The sequence below is a fragment of the Jatropha curcas genome, chromosome 9, assembly GCF_041381405.1.
Source record: "Jatropha curcas cultivar XTBG-Jc1 chromosome 9, XTBG_Jcur_1.0, whole genome shotgun sequence".
Classification (NCBI taxonomy): Eukaryota; Viridiplantae; Streptophyta; class Magnoliopsida; order Malpighiales; family Euphorbiaceae; genus Jatropha; species Jatropha curcas.
In genome coordinates, this window is record NC_143159.1 from 10197976 (window position 1) to 10216153 (window position 18178).

The 18178-nt window shown below is 30.2% G+C and overlaps 2 protein-coding genes across 2 annotated transcripts; both read right to left on the reverse strand.

Annotated features, from left to right (window-relative positions):
* LOC105635482 (UDP-rhamnose/UDP-galactose transporter 6) lies at positions 1-6143 on the reverse strand. The gene is made up of 6 exons (XM_012218554.4): positions 5858-6143; positions 5084-5280; positions 2270-2454; positions 1992-2192; positions 1605-1766; positions 1-708 (listed from the first exon to the last, which is right to left on the reverse strand). The coding sequence occupies exons 2-6, from the start codon at positions 5211-5213 to the stop codon at positions 379-381; spliced, it is 1008 nt and encodes a 335-aa protein (XP_012073944.1). The 5' UTR covers positions 5214-5280; positions 5858-6143; the 3' UTR covers positions 1-378.
* Positions 6144-10059: 3916 nt separating this feature from the next.
* On the reverse strand, positions 10060-13949 carry LOC105635481 (cytochrome P450 85A1). Its single transcript, XM_089726142.1, has 9 exons — positions 13665-13949; positions 12572-12896; positions 11833-11982; positions 11495-11746; positions 11145-11231; positions 10983-11061; positions 10737-10843; positions 10523-10641; positions 10060-10275 (listed from the first exon to the last, which is right to left on the reverse strand). Exons 1-9 carry the CDS (start codon positions 13931-13933, stop codon positions 10164-10166), a joined length of 1500 nt encoding a protein of 499 aa, XP_089582268.1. The 5' UTR covers positions 13934-13949; the 3' UTR covers positions 10060-10163.
* Positions 13950-18178: the final 4229 nt, after the last annotated feature.

Sequence of the window (18178 nt, forward strand, 5' to 3'; positions counted from 1 at the left end):
TTAATAATAAAAAAGAAATTATTAAGATAAAAATAATACATCCTGTACTTACTACTACAGTGGTAGGGTAGCAAATCTAGCTGTGGTCAAGAAAGAACATATGGTTTGTAAATCAAATAGAAAAGGAAAAATGATCATCATAGTTTATATTCCTGAATAAAAAAATAAAAAAAAATAATAATTGCAGCCTAACCCAGTAAACCTAAGCAAAAAATCTTCTTTCCCTTGACAGGAATCAGTATTAGGAAGATGAGAATAATAGAACCAAAAGAAATTAATTAGCATCAAATGGTGCATTATACTCTCAAATAATTTAATGAGTTCCTGGAATTAGCTACCCCTACCCCTGTACGCTTTATGCTTCTCCTACATGAATGCTTAAACCTTCGCGTCGTGTTCACTCGATTCTGATAAACTACTGTGTTTCTGTTGTCTGCTTGTAGGTAGTGCAATGCTCCACCGCTCTTTTCCTCCTGGCTTGGATGAGGCATTGCCATACCAAATCATTCCAACTACAGCTATGACCATACCCAAAACTACCTGTAAATTAAGGCCTTCTCTCCCAAAGAAGAAGAACCCCAATATCAATACAAGGATCGTCTTCATATGCCCGAGCACTTGAAACGACACAGCAGTGAATCTGCCAATGCATATGAATTGACTGAGATTGGTCCCTACTGCAATGGTGCAAGATAGAATGATAAACATCTGTGGAGACCAAGATGGAGAGAGAATTGTAAGGATTAATTTAGAGTACGTAGCGAAAAGAAAGTTTATTCATTTATGCAAGCAAATACATGCCATTGAATTAGCTGCACTATTCAGAACTTCGAGACACAAAAACCAAAAAAGCAAATCCAATTACGGGGTCAAATCTAAACAAGACATGTGATGAAGCAGTATTCATTTGCATATTTATTGTTATTCATATACCGTTTTTTGACTTGCACATAGTTGCATGCCATATATTATTTGATTTGTTTGTGTTCCGAGATTTCACTGGAAAAGTAGGGTGACGACACTAATGCCTTACTCTTTAAGAGCATGGCATAAGACTAGAGGACATTTAGAGTTAGTGTAAACCAGGATTGCGCTTCCCCCCATTTAAAAAAAAAAAAAAAAGAAAAAAGAAACTATTTGACTTGCTTGTAGTTTTAGAAAAACTTGCTTTGTAGGTGGGAATGCATATTATTTGCCCCTTAAATGGTATGAAATCAGCACCAAAAACTAGTGATTTTAGGAAGTATACTAGATTGCAGAATCGAATTGGTTTCCCAAATTTGAAGTTCTGGTCAAGCCAAATCACTTCCCGCAAGAAAGCTTATGTTTTAACTGGCCTAAATACCAATGTGATCATGCATATACATGCATTTGGAGATCAACTGCATGAGGAGAAGGGAACCATATCCATTCCCAAGTAGAAGTAAATGTACACCTACTTACATACTCGCATCATCCAGAATAAGCAAGTGATCACAATTCAATACAGCAATAAGAATGTCCAGGTATGTACAAATTAAAGCTAAACTGTGAACATAAGAACTAAGATGTGCAAAACTAAATTCCACAAAACTAAACGAAAGTCAAATGTATGGATAACTCACCACTGAGGTTATATTATAGTTGTAAGTATAGACTCTCCTGTTTGTCAACCAGTAATCCAAAAAGGGGCCTACTAACAGCAGTGTTGCAGCTTGGGCTGGAGCAGTATGACCAAGTAGATTGAAAGAACTAAGTGAATACTTCCTTTGAAGGTAATGTACATACTGCAAATTAAGAATTCAACATAGTTGTAAGATGAGCCATTCCTGAATAGCTAAGATAGAATTTTAGATACTTGCGATTAACAATGCACAGACCTCATTAAGATTAGAATAGAATACCATACTGCCTTTATAGATAAATTGAGGCATGTACATAAACAAGTGTAGGTATGCACAATACAAGACAACTAATTGCTCATGTTTTGTGAAATGGAAAGGAAAACTTACATACTGTTGCAGAGAGGTGCTCCAGACGGCAACAAAAGCCGCGATGCAGCCTTTAGCATTGACACTGACATCTGTGACAGTGCAGACAGCAACACCCAAGAGAACAACTGCTATGCTCAGCTTTGTGTCTCGTGAGTACCGAATCTTGTCAAACAACACTTCCAAAAGGCAGGACACAGGAATCATACTCAGCTTTGCAACCTGACAGTTAAATGGAACAAAATGTAATGAATTTATTGCAAGAAATAACTAGCCACCCACCAAAACAAAGATTATACCTGATAAAATCCCACTGAATTCCACATTAGACTAACATTCATTCCAACAATTGAGAAGTTTGCAAAGAAGACAAATTTTAAAAGCTCTGAGAAAGGTAGATGAGAGGCTTGGATGTATCCCAGCCATCTTAGAACAAAAGCCAATAAGGTCGTGGTAGTAAAATGCAAGCCGGTCAGTGTTGTAGCTGCAGAAAATCATAAGCAATAAAGATGTGGAAAAACATATGATAAGCAGGATACTAAAAATTTTACAATAAGAAAGCTGGATGCCAAAAACCATTTTTCCCTTTAACTTATTGGTTGCAATGGGGAATATCACCATCACAACCACAACAAGTCCAACCATTATCTTAGCTGCTTTAATGTCACTTTTATATATGAAAAAGGATATAATTAAGGGAGAGGAAACTAAAACACATGGGCTATAAGGTTTCTACTGATTAAAAGGGGAAAACAGAAAAATGAAAAATGAAAACAAAGAGATTGAACAAAATCACTTAATCCAACTAAACTAAAGCCTTCTTATTTTGTCCTCACAAATTCACTCAAAATCCTCAGTTCCAGATGGTCCTATAAATAAATCAAAACTGTTCACTGAAGGTATAAGCTCGGTTCGGCCAATAGATCAACTGAACTTGGCTTAGTTTGTAAGTCAAACAAGCCAAATCGAAAGCTTATTAGTCATCTGGATAGGGGGAAGAAAAAAAAAAAAAAAAGAAAAAAGAAAGCCGAATTACAGAATTTACAAGTCAAGGTTGCATGTTGTAATCAATGTATCCTTTGATCTTATCAACCTAGGAGAACTACCACTATAGAGAAGATATTTTACCACACCCATTCCACCAAAGAAGCCAAACATCAACAACTGTATGATTTCAGCTACTCCATGACATACCATTCTTAGATGTATTAATCTGTAAGCCAAACACTCTTGAATATCAACAACAAGACTAGCACATTAAGAAAACTATTCATCCTATTGGACAATGAGAATGTTTTTAACAAACTGCAAATGGGAGATATAGCTTTATCATTTCCAACTTCAATATCCAGAACTGGACTAACCATAACATAAATTAAAGGAGATCCCCTTAAGTGTCCCTTGAAGCTGCAACCCGTGACAAATAACGAACCAGATGGATGCTTGTTGTCCCAACCATTCTTGTCAGCCTAATCCAGATAAAGAAGAATGGATAAATCCTAACAAAGTTTTTGTGTCGTTGATTCCTAGGCACAATGCTTCTTCCTCCATACTGCCTATTGGTATTATGGGGTAGGGTTAACCTGAAATATGTAACCGTTCATTAAAGGCAATTGAAGCATTTAAGGCTGTGTTGATCAAGGATAACCAATAAGAGGGATTGTTTTATTTATAAACTTATTAACTTCACCTTCAACAATCTTAGAGTTATTTCAAATCTTTTTATTCCAATTAATATGTCTTTCTCTTGAGATTTAATAAGAAAAAATAAAGAGACAGTATTATTTTATAGACAGTGATCTACCTTGTATACTTTGACTTGATAAAGAGCAAAGGATGAAAGTAATGCTCTCTCTCTCTTCTTTTTTTTTTTTTTTTTTTTTTTTTTTTTTTTTTTTGACATTTGTGAAACATTTTATTGATACTTCTAAGGGTGTTACTATCTGTTTCTTTTATAATAAATGTTTTTCAGCAATTATTTAAGAAATTCTTCAAATTAGTTTGATTGTTTCATCAATACGTTAATAGAATCTTTACTGCCTCATTTAAAATAATAGAGAATACAAGCCAAAGATAAGCAACCTCCAATAGTACTCCATCACCTAGCTCCAAAACCTTTCTTATCCATAACCTTATCAAGGAACTCCCTCACTCAGTTGTAAGCTTTGTCAGAGTCCAACTAGAGATCAATATCTCTCGTCTATTTTCTATATTACAATCAATAATATCCACTAACATCCAAGGTTTGCTTACATTCAACAAACGCATTTTGATTATGAGAGATAAAGTAGCAATGGACCTTATACTCAATCTCTTGGAGAATACCTTAGAGAAAATCTATTGGACAATAAAGTATCAACAGTCAGAAAATCCATACTCAATCTCTTAGCAATATTAGAAAACTCCTAGAGGAGAGCCACACTAAATCCATTCCACTCCCTTCACTACCTTCAACTCCAACAAAAAGCAACCTACAATATTATTACAAGCAACGTACGTTCCAAACCTCATAAGTAGCCACATTGTTGTCAACTTTTATTTTCATTTAATAAAGTACAGAATGGCTGCATATACAGCGCAACCAAAAGCAGAAAATTCACTGCCTCTACGCATCACAATCCAAAAAACCAACACTGCCTGCATACTAATACCCCAAAAATGTTCCTATTGGGTTCAGTATACACCAGACACTTCTACAACAGGAGGACAGAGCACAACCATTCCAGTGCTAAACTTGAAGCATTAATCCAAACTCCAAAATTCTTGGCAAGTAGCTAGATCTATTAACAAAGCTTTTGCTTTAACTGAAAGGCCATAGCAGACTATAAGCGTGATTAATATCGCTCAACATTTAAGACAATGAGAGGTGAATTAGGAGAACAGAATTCACAAAGAGAAATTGCTTTCTGGAAACATAACAAGCATACTATCAGCTATTTCCTGAATTTTCTTTTTAAGAATTAGGAAAACCGAATTCACAAAAAGAAATGGGTTCTGTAACATAGCAAGCATACTATCAACTTTTTCCAGAATTTTTTTTCAATACCAACTATTTCCTGAATTAAAAAAAGGAATTTATAGATGAAAACAGGAAAGAAAGAAAGTAAACCCACCATAACTGAAGTCATAAGTAGCCATTAAAGCTTTGTTGACAATGATAATCCCAACAGAAGTGACAACATTGAACATCCATGCAGCTGCATCTACCGCTGCCTTTTTATCAGCTTTGCTAGCGGGAGCCATTTTAAATTACTTTGCAAAACTGATTATTTCAAGACTTCTACCCCTCAGCCTCCCTGCATAAGTCCATCTACAATTAACAGAGCAGAAAATGATTATTTGGTCACACTATGAAGTCTCAAACGGAGAAAGCAATATAACAATTAATAAGTAGAGAGCCAGTAGCAACAAATAATAAATAATTACGGACCAAAAAATAAAAAAATATTCTCTTTCAAAAAAAAAAAAAATATTAAATACCCATTTCAAGTCTGCAAATGGGAAATTCTAACTGAGGACAATACACAGAAAAAATGATACTTTTATTTTGAATAATAATTAAAAAAAAAAAAACTACAAGGCGTGATTTAACCAGCTTATGATACTAAAGTACCATACAAATCAACAGAGCAATTCAATCAAAAAGAGCTTCTTCAATGAAAGGTTGCATTTTGCAGTCATAAATCAAACAACTTTCACAATCAGAAAAACAGATCTCAGATCATCCCCGCAATGTGATCAAAATGAAGCGTATATTGCAATTGCCAAAATCATGATTCAGATCCCAAATTAATTTTTCAAATAATGAACTGATTCATCACTAACAAAATCCGATCTATCAGTAAAAAGAACATAATGAAGTTTAAATGGTATCAAAACGAGCATACCGGAGGAATGAAACGACAATGAGAGTATGCAATGTATATGGTTATGGATGTAAGATGTAGTAGTGGTTGATTGTTACAATTTAAGAGTTTGAACAGATAATTTACTGAAAATGAGAATTGATTTTTCTTTAAGTGAGAATTGCAGATGTTCTTTATTCGAATAGCGAGTCCTAAAGATCTGGAGAGAGAGGGAATTGTAATTCCGTTGAGAAATGAAGGGCTCGTGGGAAGCCGCAAGTGAAAAGTAGGAAGCCAGCAAATCATAGTTGGCCTTGGGAAGTTAGCTTGCCTGGTTGCGATTGCCCGTACATGCCTTCATGTTTTTTTTAAAAAAATAAAAATAAAAATCAATATTATTAAAATAAAATCAGAAAAAAAAAAAAAACTTAATATCATAATATATGTATGCTGGAACAAAGTGAAAAAGGAATTCTCTCCCTGTTCAAATTTTTTTTTCTTTTTTTTTTATTTTAAATTCTTTCTTATTTCTCTGTACTTATTAGATTTATACAATCTCTTAGTCTCTGTCTTCTTTGCACGTAATTGACAAGATAATCTCTACCTCTAAATTGTTATCATAAATAATCTAGCTTAATATCTTGGTTTGATATAGTTTCAGCTGTTGGATTTGAAAAAGAGGATGAGTTTATTTAATTATTTTTAATTTAAATATGATTTGATATTTTGATAAATTTTGAAATCTAATCTACTGTGATCATCTAATTTAATCCAAAATAGCGTTTGGTAAGTTTTTTTTAATAAAGCTGATAAGTGATAGAAGTCACAAATAACTGTTGAATTAATCAGTTACATTTTTGAACTTTTTAGTATCAGCCATGGGCTAATTGGAATCATTTATTTAAACTCTATTAACCTTGAAACAATAACTACTAATAAATTTTTCAAATTAATATTTTATAAATATTTTATTTATAGTTATATTAGATGATAAATTTTACTATCAGAAAATCCCTAATTAGTTAATCAACGTGAAAGTAGGCTTATTCATCATCAAAAGTTTCTTCCATTTTCATCATTGAAACACCAACCAAGCATGTAGATACGGGATGGGACTGGTTCTTATTTCTTGTGACAGCTGTTTCTTATATTTTTTATTTTGTTGCAAGTTTTTATATTTTTTTATTAATAAATTATAAATTTATGTCTATTTTTGCATAGATGTATATTATTAATGTTTCTGCTATTGTTTTGTGTCTTATCTCTATCTCGTGTGGAGTTTATGATCTTTATTTTGTCTTTTGGAGTTTGGCAATATGGTCTGTTCCTTTATTGGATTTAATGGTTCAAATCCTCTGCATTTGCCACAAGCAACTAATTCATAGATAATTAAGACATGTATAGAAAATTCGGGGAGTTTATTAAACCAACCACTTTTGAAGATCTTTCTGTTTTTTTCAAGTTCACCTTTTAATTTTGATTAGGATTTCTTATTAGATCAACCAACATTAATTATTTTAGTTATAATAGTTTTTGTTTTATGTCTATGCAAGATAGGGGTCATGTCTTCCTATAATATTTATATTGATTTAAAGTTTTTTTTAATGAAATCTTAATATATTCCCTTCAAAAATGATAAATTTTACTAAATATTATTAAAAAATTAAGCTATAATTCTTATTTATATAATACATTAAAATAAAAAATAATATGTTCTCTTTAAAAATAAAATATATATAAAAATTGTTAAATATATAAAATAATTATTTCCTTAATGCTTTTTTTTTCATTTAACAGCAACAATTATCAAAATTATCTATCGGCTAATAGCCATTAGTTATCAATTATCTACTAATATAAATAATTAAATTAAACGGACCCTAAATTGCAACTTAAAATTTTGAATTGTTTGAATTATAAATTCTAATTCTAGCTAGATTTATTTGCATTAAACACTTTATCATATATAATTTCTACGTTGCATTTAGACCGTCCCAAAAGAAAAGTTAGAAAAACAAATTCTTGTTATAATTCTCTTATTCATATTAACGTTAAACATGTCATTGGTTTACCTTTGGCAGAAAAAAAATAAAATAAAAGAAAGAAAGAAAAACCGTGAGCGGCGTACTAGCACATTAGAGTACTTAAAAAATCATAAGCATATCTCAAGTCATAGCACAAGTCGCCTTCGGACCTGCAGGAAGATGGACGGACTTACTACGATACACAAGAACTCCGTGATACTACTCTCGGAAGGAATTTACAAATGAATTATGACAGTAAAATTTATTTATAAATAAATTCGTCATATTTAGTATGCTATAATTTAAAATAAAAAATTCAATTGAATTATATTTAGAATAATTTTTAAGTGAAAATATATTTGTCTTTATTTTCTAAAATACCATAGACATATAAATTTAATAAAAATACTAATACAAACAAATATACTCATATTTCATTCTAATTAATGAATTAATTAATGCTTAATTAAATTTTAAAATTTCATATTTTAAGTCCTTGCAAATGTTTAAATTTTATTTTCATTAATAGATTAAAATATATTCAAAATTTAAAACTCATTCGGATTCAATATATAATCATAGTCGTGTATAATAACAACTCCATACTCTTTAAAAAAATACTAAAAAATCTAGAAAAAAATATAATTACAGGGATATATAATAAGAAAAAAAAGAAATGACCTCATTTATTTTATATATAGCAATAATATTAGCAGAAAAAATAGTAACATCAATGTTTTTTCGAAATAAATTAAACTCATTAATAATTCATCAAGCAATAAGAGAATTAACAAAGTGCAGCAAGTATATATATATCAATCAACAAAAATAAAGAATTCAATAATGAAAATTTAAAATTATGAAAATTTTAAATTTAAAATAAAAAATTGAATTGAATTCTACAAAATTATGTTTAGAATAAAATTTTAAATGAAATTTCATTTGTCTTTATTTTTTATAATACGCTTGACATAATAATTTAACAAAAATAAATAACAAACATCAATTATATTTATTATATATAATATAATAACTTGTCATTTTTTTTATTAAAATATAATAATAAATTTCATATAAATACACTCCCATGCTTATTAATTAATTATATAAGTAGTAATATTCATCATAATAATTATTTTTAATTAATGTAAAAAATTTTATTGATTTAAATAATTAATTTGGGAACTCAAATAATATTAAGAATATTACTACTGTTTTTTATTACATTTCAAAATAATTGTTTGCTACTCAGTTTTTATAGTAATATTTAACGTTATTACTATGAAATTATTACTAGATTTCAAAAGAAACTATAACTAATATTTCATAGCAATATGCTAGATTTAAAAAAAAAAAAAAAATCGGTTGTTACTAGTTTGGAATTTTCTAAAAAAACAACAAAAAGGAAAAAAAATAAAAAATAATTGAGTTCACAATAGAAGGTAATTTTATCAATAAATATTTCAAAGATTCAATTTTATGGAATTCGTTACAAATTCCATCCATTTTAATAGAATTTAAGTTATACATATCCAATTCTATATAATTCCAATATGTATTTCTTTTTATTTCAAACACAAAATCTTAGATTTCCAAATAAATTCCATAAAATTTTTATGGAATTCATTTGTTCCAAACGTGCTCTTAGATTATTATTTTAGGATACCATTCCGTTTTGATCGGTTCAATAAGGATACGAATAGTTATAAATGAGTTTGAAATAGATACGAATAGTTATAAATGAGTTTGAAATAGATACGGATAGTAAAATTACATTTCAGTTTCACTATCCGCAATGGATACAAGTAGGGTACAGATATTAGATTTTGAATACTCGCTACCCATTATCCGCTATAATAAATGGTTTCGCTATAGGTACCCGCAGATACCCTACCCATTTATTAGTGAAAAATGCATTTTAAATAAGTTTAGGTTAGATAGTTTAAAATTTTCGGATACCCTACCCATTTATGGAGTACTTTAAATGAATTTGAGATAAATACAAGTAGTAAAATTTTGAACAGTTCGGATACGGTACTTAAATGAATATTTAAATGGTTGCGGGTAGTAAAAATTTAAATAGATACGAGTACGAATAGTTCAAAATTTCCAGGTACCCGCTCTGCTTCTATCCTATTAAATAAAAGAAAAATTATAAGTATAATATGCTTCTGTAGAAGCCTAATATTTAGATATCTGAATTTCAAGTACACATTTATTTATTAACTACGCAAGTATATAGTATTACATATTCTTGTACAAGTCTAATAACCAAATAGAAGTCAGGAACAAAAACCAGGAACAATCAATACTGAGAACATTTCTCATTCTTGCCTCGCATTATTTAGGGCCTTCAAGGTTATGGGCAAGCCAGTCTTTAATCTAGGAACATGTGTAGTCTTTTCCATGCTAGGGTCTCCATCTTCAATTCTCCACCTATATAATTGGAGGAACGTTAATTAATATTAGTAGTAAGTCTTTCCTGCACCTAATATATATATATATATATATATATATATAAATGAACAAGAGTCTTAAGATAAAAATCTTATGTAAAACTTAAAACCTCTCGCTCCCTCCATCTTCTATAAGAGTTAAGAAGACCAGTCAGACCACACATACACCTTATTGACATATATACAGTTGATTTGATATTACGGTAAAAGTTCATTTAGTTACTCACTCATATTCTCTAGTCAGCCTGTGTAGAAACACCAACATAGACAATTTTCCCATTTCTATTCCTAAGCATGTCCGAGGTCCAGCTCCAAAAGGTATGAAACTGTATGGTTTTTGCATTTCCTGTAAGCAAAAAATTAGAAATTATTACAAACAAAAATATAAATATATGCACAAATTTATGCAAATGATCATTGTGTGAGAAAAATAGGTTTTACGTCAAATCTTGAAGGGTTGAATAGCAAAGGATCCTTATACAAAGCTGGGTCGAAATGTATAAAAGTTGCATCAACATTTACATTCCATCCTTTCTTTATCTCAAAACCTAAAGAAACATAGAAAAAAAAAAAAAAAAAAAAAAAAAAAAAAAAAAAAAAAAAAAAAAAACAGGAATGTTAGAAGGAAGAAAATATCAAGATTTTGCAGTGTTCTTGTAATCTGGTACAAAGGTAGAGGCAACATACCATCAAGTCTAAAATCATTTTGCACTGTTCGGGGAAGCCATAACACAACATTTGACATTCTTAATGTTTCTTTAACAACCTGGAAGATGTTTCCTCCAAATGTTAATGACATAGATTATTACAATTCCCATATGCAGAAAAATTCGGTTCAGATTGTCCAACCTGTATGCCATAGGTCATCTTGTTCACATCCTCCATGGAAAGTACGGAGCCCTCTTGCTTATCTTTGGCTATGTTCAGTTGTTCTTCCTGTAAATTCATGATAGTAATTATTATATTCTTTCAACATTATCTCTTTCTCAAAATGTATATATGTCTTGAATATACTAAGGGCTGATGGCTTATAGCAATAACTTGTATCAGCTATAAGCTGCTAATTAAAAAGTTTAATAAATATCTACAACCTATTTTTTGAGTTCAACCCAGTTGAACCAAACGGCCTCTAAATTGTTTTTTGCCTGTCAGTACTTGGTCATATACCCTAAAAATAATAATAATAAACTTGGTCATACCCTAAGCCTGTTTAGTACTTCTTTGTTCTCATCAAGGAACTTGACACTCCACATCATGGCAGCCGCAGAGCTAACCTGCCCTGAAACTAATAATGTCAATAGATTATCCATAATCTCAGAATCATCTAATCTTTCATTAGATGGATGTGAATCTCTCTCTAGCAAATACTGAAGGAAGTCATCTTTATTTTCCTTTCCACTTCTCCTTCTAGCTATCATCTCTGTGAACATTTGCATGAGCCTTTCACGTGCCTGGTTTTATAATTTTTGAGTTAGTGCAACCATTTTTATAGGACAGAATTTAAAACTAAGAAGATAAAAAATTTTGCATTTCTTACTTTCATGCCTTTATAGTATGTGGTGCCAGGAATCATTAGAGGAACAGATAATAAAGCATCTGATACTAAGCCACAATCTCTCAAAATTTGTTCAAGCAGAGATTCCTCTGTTATGCTCATTAGCATGTTGCACATTGAATCTAAAGTGAGCTGCCAATGCACATTTTTGAATATTAATTAGTTATTGGACTACAAAAAAAAAAAAAAAAAAAAAATTGCTAGCTTTAAATGCAATATAACCCACAAACAATTTGTTCAACTCAATTAATCAGAATCATAATTAAACTCAATAAATTATCACTAGTCGAGTTAATTGATGAACGCTCATGTGGTTCAGACGACTTGAACCTGAAACTTTTCACCCCTCATATTAATTAAAAGACCAATTATATTACAGCTGATTGGCTAAATATTGTAATAGTTAGTCTAGAATATTCTTTCACCATTTCGAAAATTTTAAGATTAGAAAAAGTGAAATTACTTTAAGACCAACTGTAAAAAACTTTTGATAAAATTTTAACAGTGTTTCGCTTTCAATAGCTACTTTAATAACAATGCTAAAACCTTAGTAACTTCAATTGTCAATTTGATTTTTTAACCTTCTAATAATAAAAAAACATAGTAATAAAAAATTAATTTTCTTTCTTTGATACAGGATATAATGAAGATTAAGTATTAAAATTAGAGTAAAATTAACAAAAAAAAAAAAAAAGAAAGAAAAAAGCCAATATAATGTTACCTTCATGGTGAACTCAAGCACCGGAAAGCTTTTACCACTCTGTTCTAATTTGTTCAACCTTTGAGATAGTATTTGATCAAAGTTCCCAACAAATTTAGAAAGAGAAGGCATAGAAAAGAGAGCAGAAAGAACATGCCTAATCCTTGTATGGCTCTCAAGTGGAGCAGCAAAAACACTCTTTGCTCCAACAACTGTTGCCATTGATTTAATATATCCTTTGTTGAACTCCCCAAAGTCATTACTAAACACCTGTCTTGCAGCTTCTGTTGTTGGAGCAAAAACATGGATTTTTCCAAACATTTTGGTCTTGAACCACTTCCCATACCTATATATATATAATTGAAATACTATTAAATAACAAAATTAAAATTTAAGGAGGAGAAGATTGCAAATAATATTTCTGCTTAATCATTAATTTTAAAAATTCTTTCCAAGCCCCTGCTATGTTCAAATTATTTGATTACTTAATTGTCTATTAAACTGAATAATCTTTGAAAAAATCTGAAAGTGGCAATTTTTGGTGATTATACAAACACAATTAAGCCTTAATCTCAAAACTAGCAAGGGTCGGCTCTATGAATTCTTTCGGCCTATTCGCCAAAATTATTCGTTTTGGTAAAACTGTTTTTATAGCATTTAACTGTTTGAATAGCTATAAAACTAATTGTTATAAGAATTAATCTCTTATAAAAAGCTACCTTAATTTTTAAAAATTAGTTCAAATTTTATGTTACTGAATATTATAAAAATGACGTTGAGTCAAAAAGCTAAAAGCTACTTAAAAAGTTGTTGTTCAACAATCATTTGTCTCCATTATACTTTGAAATATGCATTAGTTATTATAATAAATACTAATTAAATTAGGTAAACAGTAAAAATTAGTTCAAATTGAATATGGAATTTCCTAATTCTAGAACAACTAATCATTTTTAATTTTTACCTATAGCAATTATTTTATTAGTATCATTATGCAAACAAATGACTTTCTTTCACATGTTGATTCACAGAATTTTTTTAAGGGGAAAAAGAAAATTGTAATTTTAAGAACAAACTACTTTGATATAAACAGAAAGTGAAGAGAATAATCACTAACCATTTTCGTCGAAGCTTAACAAAATCATAGCAACCTCTTGTACTGTTAGTAGCTGAAAGAAAAGAAAAGGTTTCACCAAAGAAAGGCACGCCAACGCCACCTGGGATTTCTTCTTCATTGCTCTTACTTGTGCTTGCAGTGATTCTTCTCCAAGCTTCCAGGAAAGCAATTATTGCAACAGAGAAAAATGTGATAATGATAATATCATTATACTTATTTTGTAATAGAAAGAGAAGCTCTTCCTTATTAAATTGCTTCAAGAACATCATCAAACTGATATCAAGAATCAACAGAGGTGGGGTTATATGGGTCTCTAGCTATAATAGCTTATTTTATACAAAGATTTATGCAATAGGTTTTGATGAAGTAAGACAAAAAAGGAATATGGAGGACATTGATAGAATATATATGGCATCTAAAGTAGGTTCATATTCAATTCAGAAAAAGACAACCTCTGTGTGTTGCTTTTGATGCCAATTCCTACCATTTTTTAGCATCCTCCCTTCATTACAAGCTAATACTCCAAAATATATATATATATATATATATATATATATATATATATATATATATATATATATAGTTCATTATGTGGACTAGAAAATAAATCTGTCCAAGATTGATCTTGACATTTAATGAAAGAAAGATGATTAGTAATGAAATCTTTTTCTTTTTCTTTAATTAAGAAATCATATATACTTGTGTGTGAATATTCTAGAAATATGTCATGCAAAATTCTAAAAGTATAAATGAGTCAAGCTATTTATAAATAATTTATGAGGTTTGGCTGAAAAAAGTTTCGAATTTGATTCAATTTGCATATTTCAATTTAAATTGAAATACCCTGATTAATATTCGTAGTTTAAAATATTATAATTGACTCTATTTAAATTATTTTAAGTTAAATATATTTTATAATAGAAATATATTTTAGATGAGAATATGTGATGCAAGTAACAGAATAACAATATTACACTCAGTGAGCTTCAAATTATTGAAGATGTATTATTATTTAAGAGGCCACAGAGTTTAATCCTTTTGAGAGTCCAATTCAAATTAAGCATATGTTCCAATTACATGCATTTCTCTCTGTAATATTCTTAACAGAGATATGGACAATATCAAGTTGACAGTATTATAATGTTTTGGGGAAGGAAAAAAGCTTAGAATAAGACAGAGTTAGGTTTAGTTAACTTTCATAATCATATAAGAATGAAATAAAATGATATGAGAGTTCATTAAGGAGATTTTTTATTTCCCTTTTTTATACATGGAATACCCAATGGATCAAATTTCACCCATTGAATAAGATTTACGAAATTAATGATAACTTTAGTGGTAGAGAGGATCTGAAATTGAGATTTCGAGACTTCTCACTCTATATATCTTCTATAAAAGGTAAGATTAGAAGAACAACCAGACTACATTTGATTTGTTATTTCCTTTTATTTTCTAAAACTCAATGTCAACAAAATCAAATAATTATTCTTCACCTCCATATTCCATAAGATTTTTAAAAATAATTCATATAATAAATTATATATTTAGAATTTGTATCACTGAACTAGACAGCCGGAATTTAAACTTTCAAAAAAAAAAAAAAAAAAAAAAAAAACTTTGGGTGGTGTACACAGTACACAATTGGATTAGGCTGGTTTAAAAGAATTCAAAAATTAAATTGGAATAATACAATTTTACTTTAACTTTTAAATTCTTTTGGATAAAAAAGAAGCCAGTTGTTTCAAAGTATTTTACTATAATATTTATAAAATTATTTCTTTTTGGTACATTATTTTATTATTTTATTAATCATCATGGTGACCATCTAAAATATGAATTGTTGGTTATAAATACTCACATCACAATTAATATTCAAATACTAATATAAGATTATGTTTTCATTATAGGAAAAATTATAGTATGATCCATGTAGTTTGTGAAACACAACCACTCAGTTTCTGACTTTTTTAAAATATAAATTTATCTTATGTTTTGCTTTTGTTACACTATTAGGTTCTTTTGTCAAATTTTTCCATCTTTTCCGTTAAATCAACAAAAAAATATAGGTCAAAAGAGAGATACTAAAATATTATACCAGAAAAATTACAATGCAACCCCTATGATTTGAAAAATAACTAGTTTGTCCCTGTGTTTTTAAAAATAAAAGGGATATTTTTGTCATTTCATAAAATACTTAACAGAAAAGATGTAAATTTTAAACGGAAGGACCTTATAAACTGACGGAAATACCTTATAAACCGACGGAAGTAAATTATAAGAAAATTATAAGAAAATTTTAGTATATTCTAAAAGGTAGGAACATAATAGATATATTTCGCAAATCACAAAAATTGTACTGTAATTTTTCTTTTATTATATAAGTCTAATAAATAAAACAAAATAAAATTTTTCTTTTATTATATAAGTCTAATAAATAAAACAAAATAAAAACAATAGTAAAGTGTTCTATCAATAGGACAATAACAAAAAATAATGTCATTTGAGAAACTATTCCTCAAAGTGATGCAAAAATTAAACTTATAAGTTTAATATTTGTTCTTGCATATAGTGAGAATGTTGCACTAAAATTATAATATCATAATATCAATTAGTGTTTAAATATAAGATAAAACGCTCTAAATTTTATCTAATAGTCAATAAAAAATAAATAATATAATAAATATTTTTTAAAAAATAAATAAATAATTTTTTATTTTAAAAAATAATTCAACAAATGAAGTAATAGTTTCAATACGAAGAAAATTAGATAATCAAATGAAGTAATAGTTTCACTACAAAAAATTCGTTCATCAGTTAGTAGCAAAATGTTAGAAATTGGTCGCTAAATTAGATCAGCGACCGATTTGCGACCTATTATTATCAGTCGTAAAATTGCTCGTGGCAATTTGCGACCGAATTACTAATCGGTCCCAAATTGGCGACCGAAATGTCAGTCACAAAATTTATAAACATCGGTCGCAAAATTTGGTCGTGTCTTTCTTTTGAAATGCTGTCGCAAATTGGTCGCAGATTGTGTCTGTTGCAATTATGAACGGGTGGTCACAAATCGATTGCAAATGTTGAAAGCGATTTGTTAGTAATCTGTCGCAATTTTAAATTTAACGGTTAAAATTTTAGTTGCAGTTCGGTCGCAAATATACAATTACAAAAAAAAAAAAAATTTAATAATATTAAAATTCATAATTTTTTGCACCTGTGAATACCGGCATAAATAAATAAATATATATATCTCACAATCAGAAGTATCATCATTAGGATCACAACACAATAACAATGTACAAATGTAATTATTAATGTAATGTACTATACAAAATATGAAAAAACCACAAAAAGCTAAAAAGGTCCAAAATCAAATCTACGAGGTTGGTCATCTGCACGATCGAGTGTCGTATCGCCGGGAGGAGTACCTGCTGGATGTGTCGTAGTGTCGGCAGGAGTGACCAAGGTATCGTCTGTAGTATCGGGATCAAGAGGAGACGGCAGTGGCTGCTGCTGAGCTGTTGAAACATCTTGATCTGTAGCAGGCGGAGGATCAGAGGAAGAAGTACCAGCACCAGGCTGATCGGACATCCGCATGACATGCGCTCTAAGCTCTGTAAGCTGTCTCTCTTGCTCATCAACATGAGCCCGTAATGCAGTAATCTCCTCGGCACTGTGGTTGGGCTGTGGTCCTGAGCCAACTGCAGAAGCGTACGATGTTGAGCCGCAGTAAAACTGTGATGCCTGAGACCCGATGCTATATACTTTGCTCTTCTTTTCACCCGCTATGGCCTCCAGATAAAGTGCTAACTCATCAATTATTGACTCAACTTCAGATTCAGCCTGAGAAGAAACAAGACGCTCGCGAGCTGTACAGTAGTTCTCTTGAAAATAATAAATTAATTAATCAATGCAGTTGCAAGCTTTATTATACTGAACTTGTATATGTAAGAAACGACTAGAAGGTAAATGTAAATATTCTTCATTATTACTTACATTGACACCCAATGCACGTCTGTCGACAAACGTATGGCAATCGTGGTCCTTCGTGTGAGTGTAAGTAAACACCTCCATCGGTGTGGGCTCACGACCATATTTTTCAGCCTGTAATGAATTTTTATGCATGATATATTAATATGCTGTCATTTCATTAAACATTAGTTTTGTAACTATGACTAGTTGACTCACTAATAATCGAGATGTCTCTATAGTAGATATTGATCTGCCTGTATGTCGAGAAGGTCCTGCTCCATCACCACCAGTCTCACTGCGCCTTTTTTGTGCAAATATCTCACGCTTTCTCTTGAATGCAAGATCCTCCCAAGCCTTTTGCCAGCTCTCCCATAACTCGTGAGACACGCACTGCTGCTTCTTACACACTTTTTCGCATCCTATAGGTGAAGTCAGCATATCATAGAGTGCAAAATTTCTCTCAGGTCACTTTTAGCATAGCCGTAATTGCCTCTTCCCATACGAAATGCTTCTGCAAAAATGAAAAATAAAATTTCAATAAA

Excerpts from the sequence above, each read along its gene's own strand:
- LOC105635482 (XM_012218554.4), bottom strand. The coding sequence starts at position 5,213 with ATGGCTCCCGCTAGCAAAGCTGATAAAAAGGCAGCGGTAGATGCAGCT. Across the intron at positions 2,455-5,083 it reads TACTTATGACTTCAGTTATG|CTACAACACTGACCGGCTTG; the intron begins GTGGGTTTACTT and ends GATTTTCTGCAG. Across the intron at positions 1,767-1,991 it reads GCACCTCTCTGCAACAGTAT|TATGTACATTACCTTCAAAG; the intron begins GTAAGTTTTCCT and ends CTTAATTTGCAG.
- LOC105635481 (XM_089726142.1), bottom strand. The coding sequence starts at position 13,933 with ATGATGTTCTTGAAGCAATTTAATAAGGAAGAGCTTCTCTTTCTATTA. Across the intron at positions 11,983-12,571 it reads TGCTTGAGTTCACCATGAAG|CTCACTTTAGATTCAATGTG; the intron begins GTAACATTATAT and ends GTGCATTGGCAG. Across the intron at positions 11,232-11,494 it reads AAGTACTAAACAGGCTTAGG|GAAGAACAACTGAACATAGC; the intron begins GTATGACCAAGT and ends ATGAATTTACAG.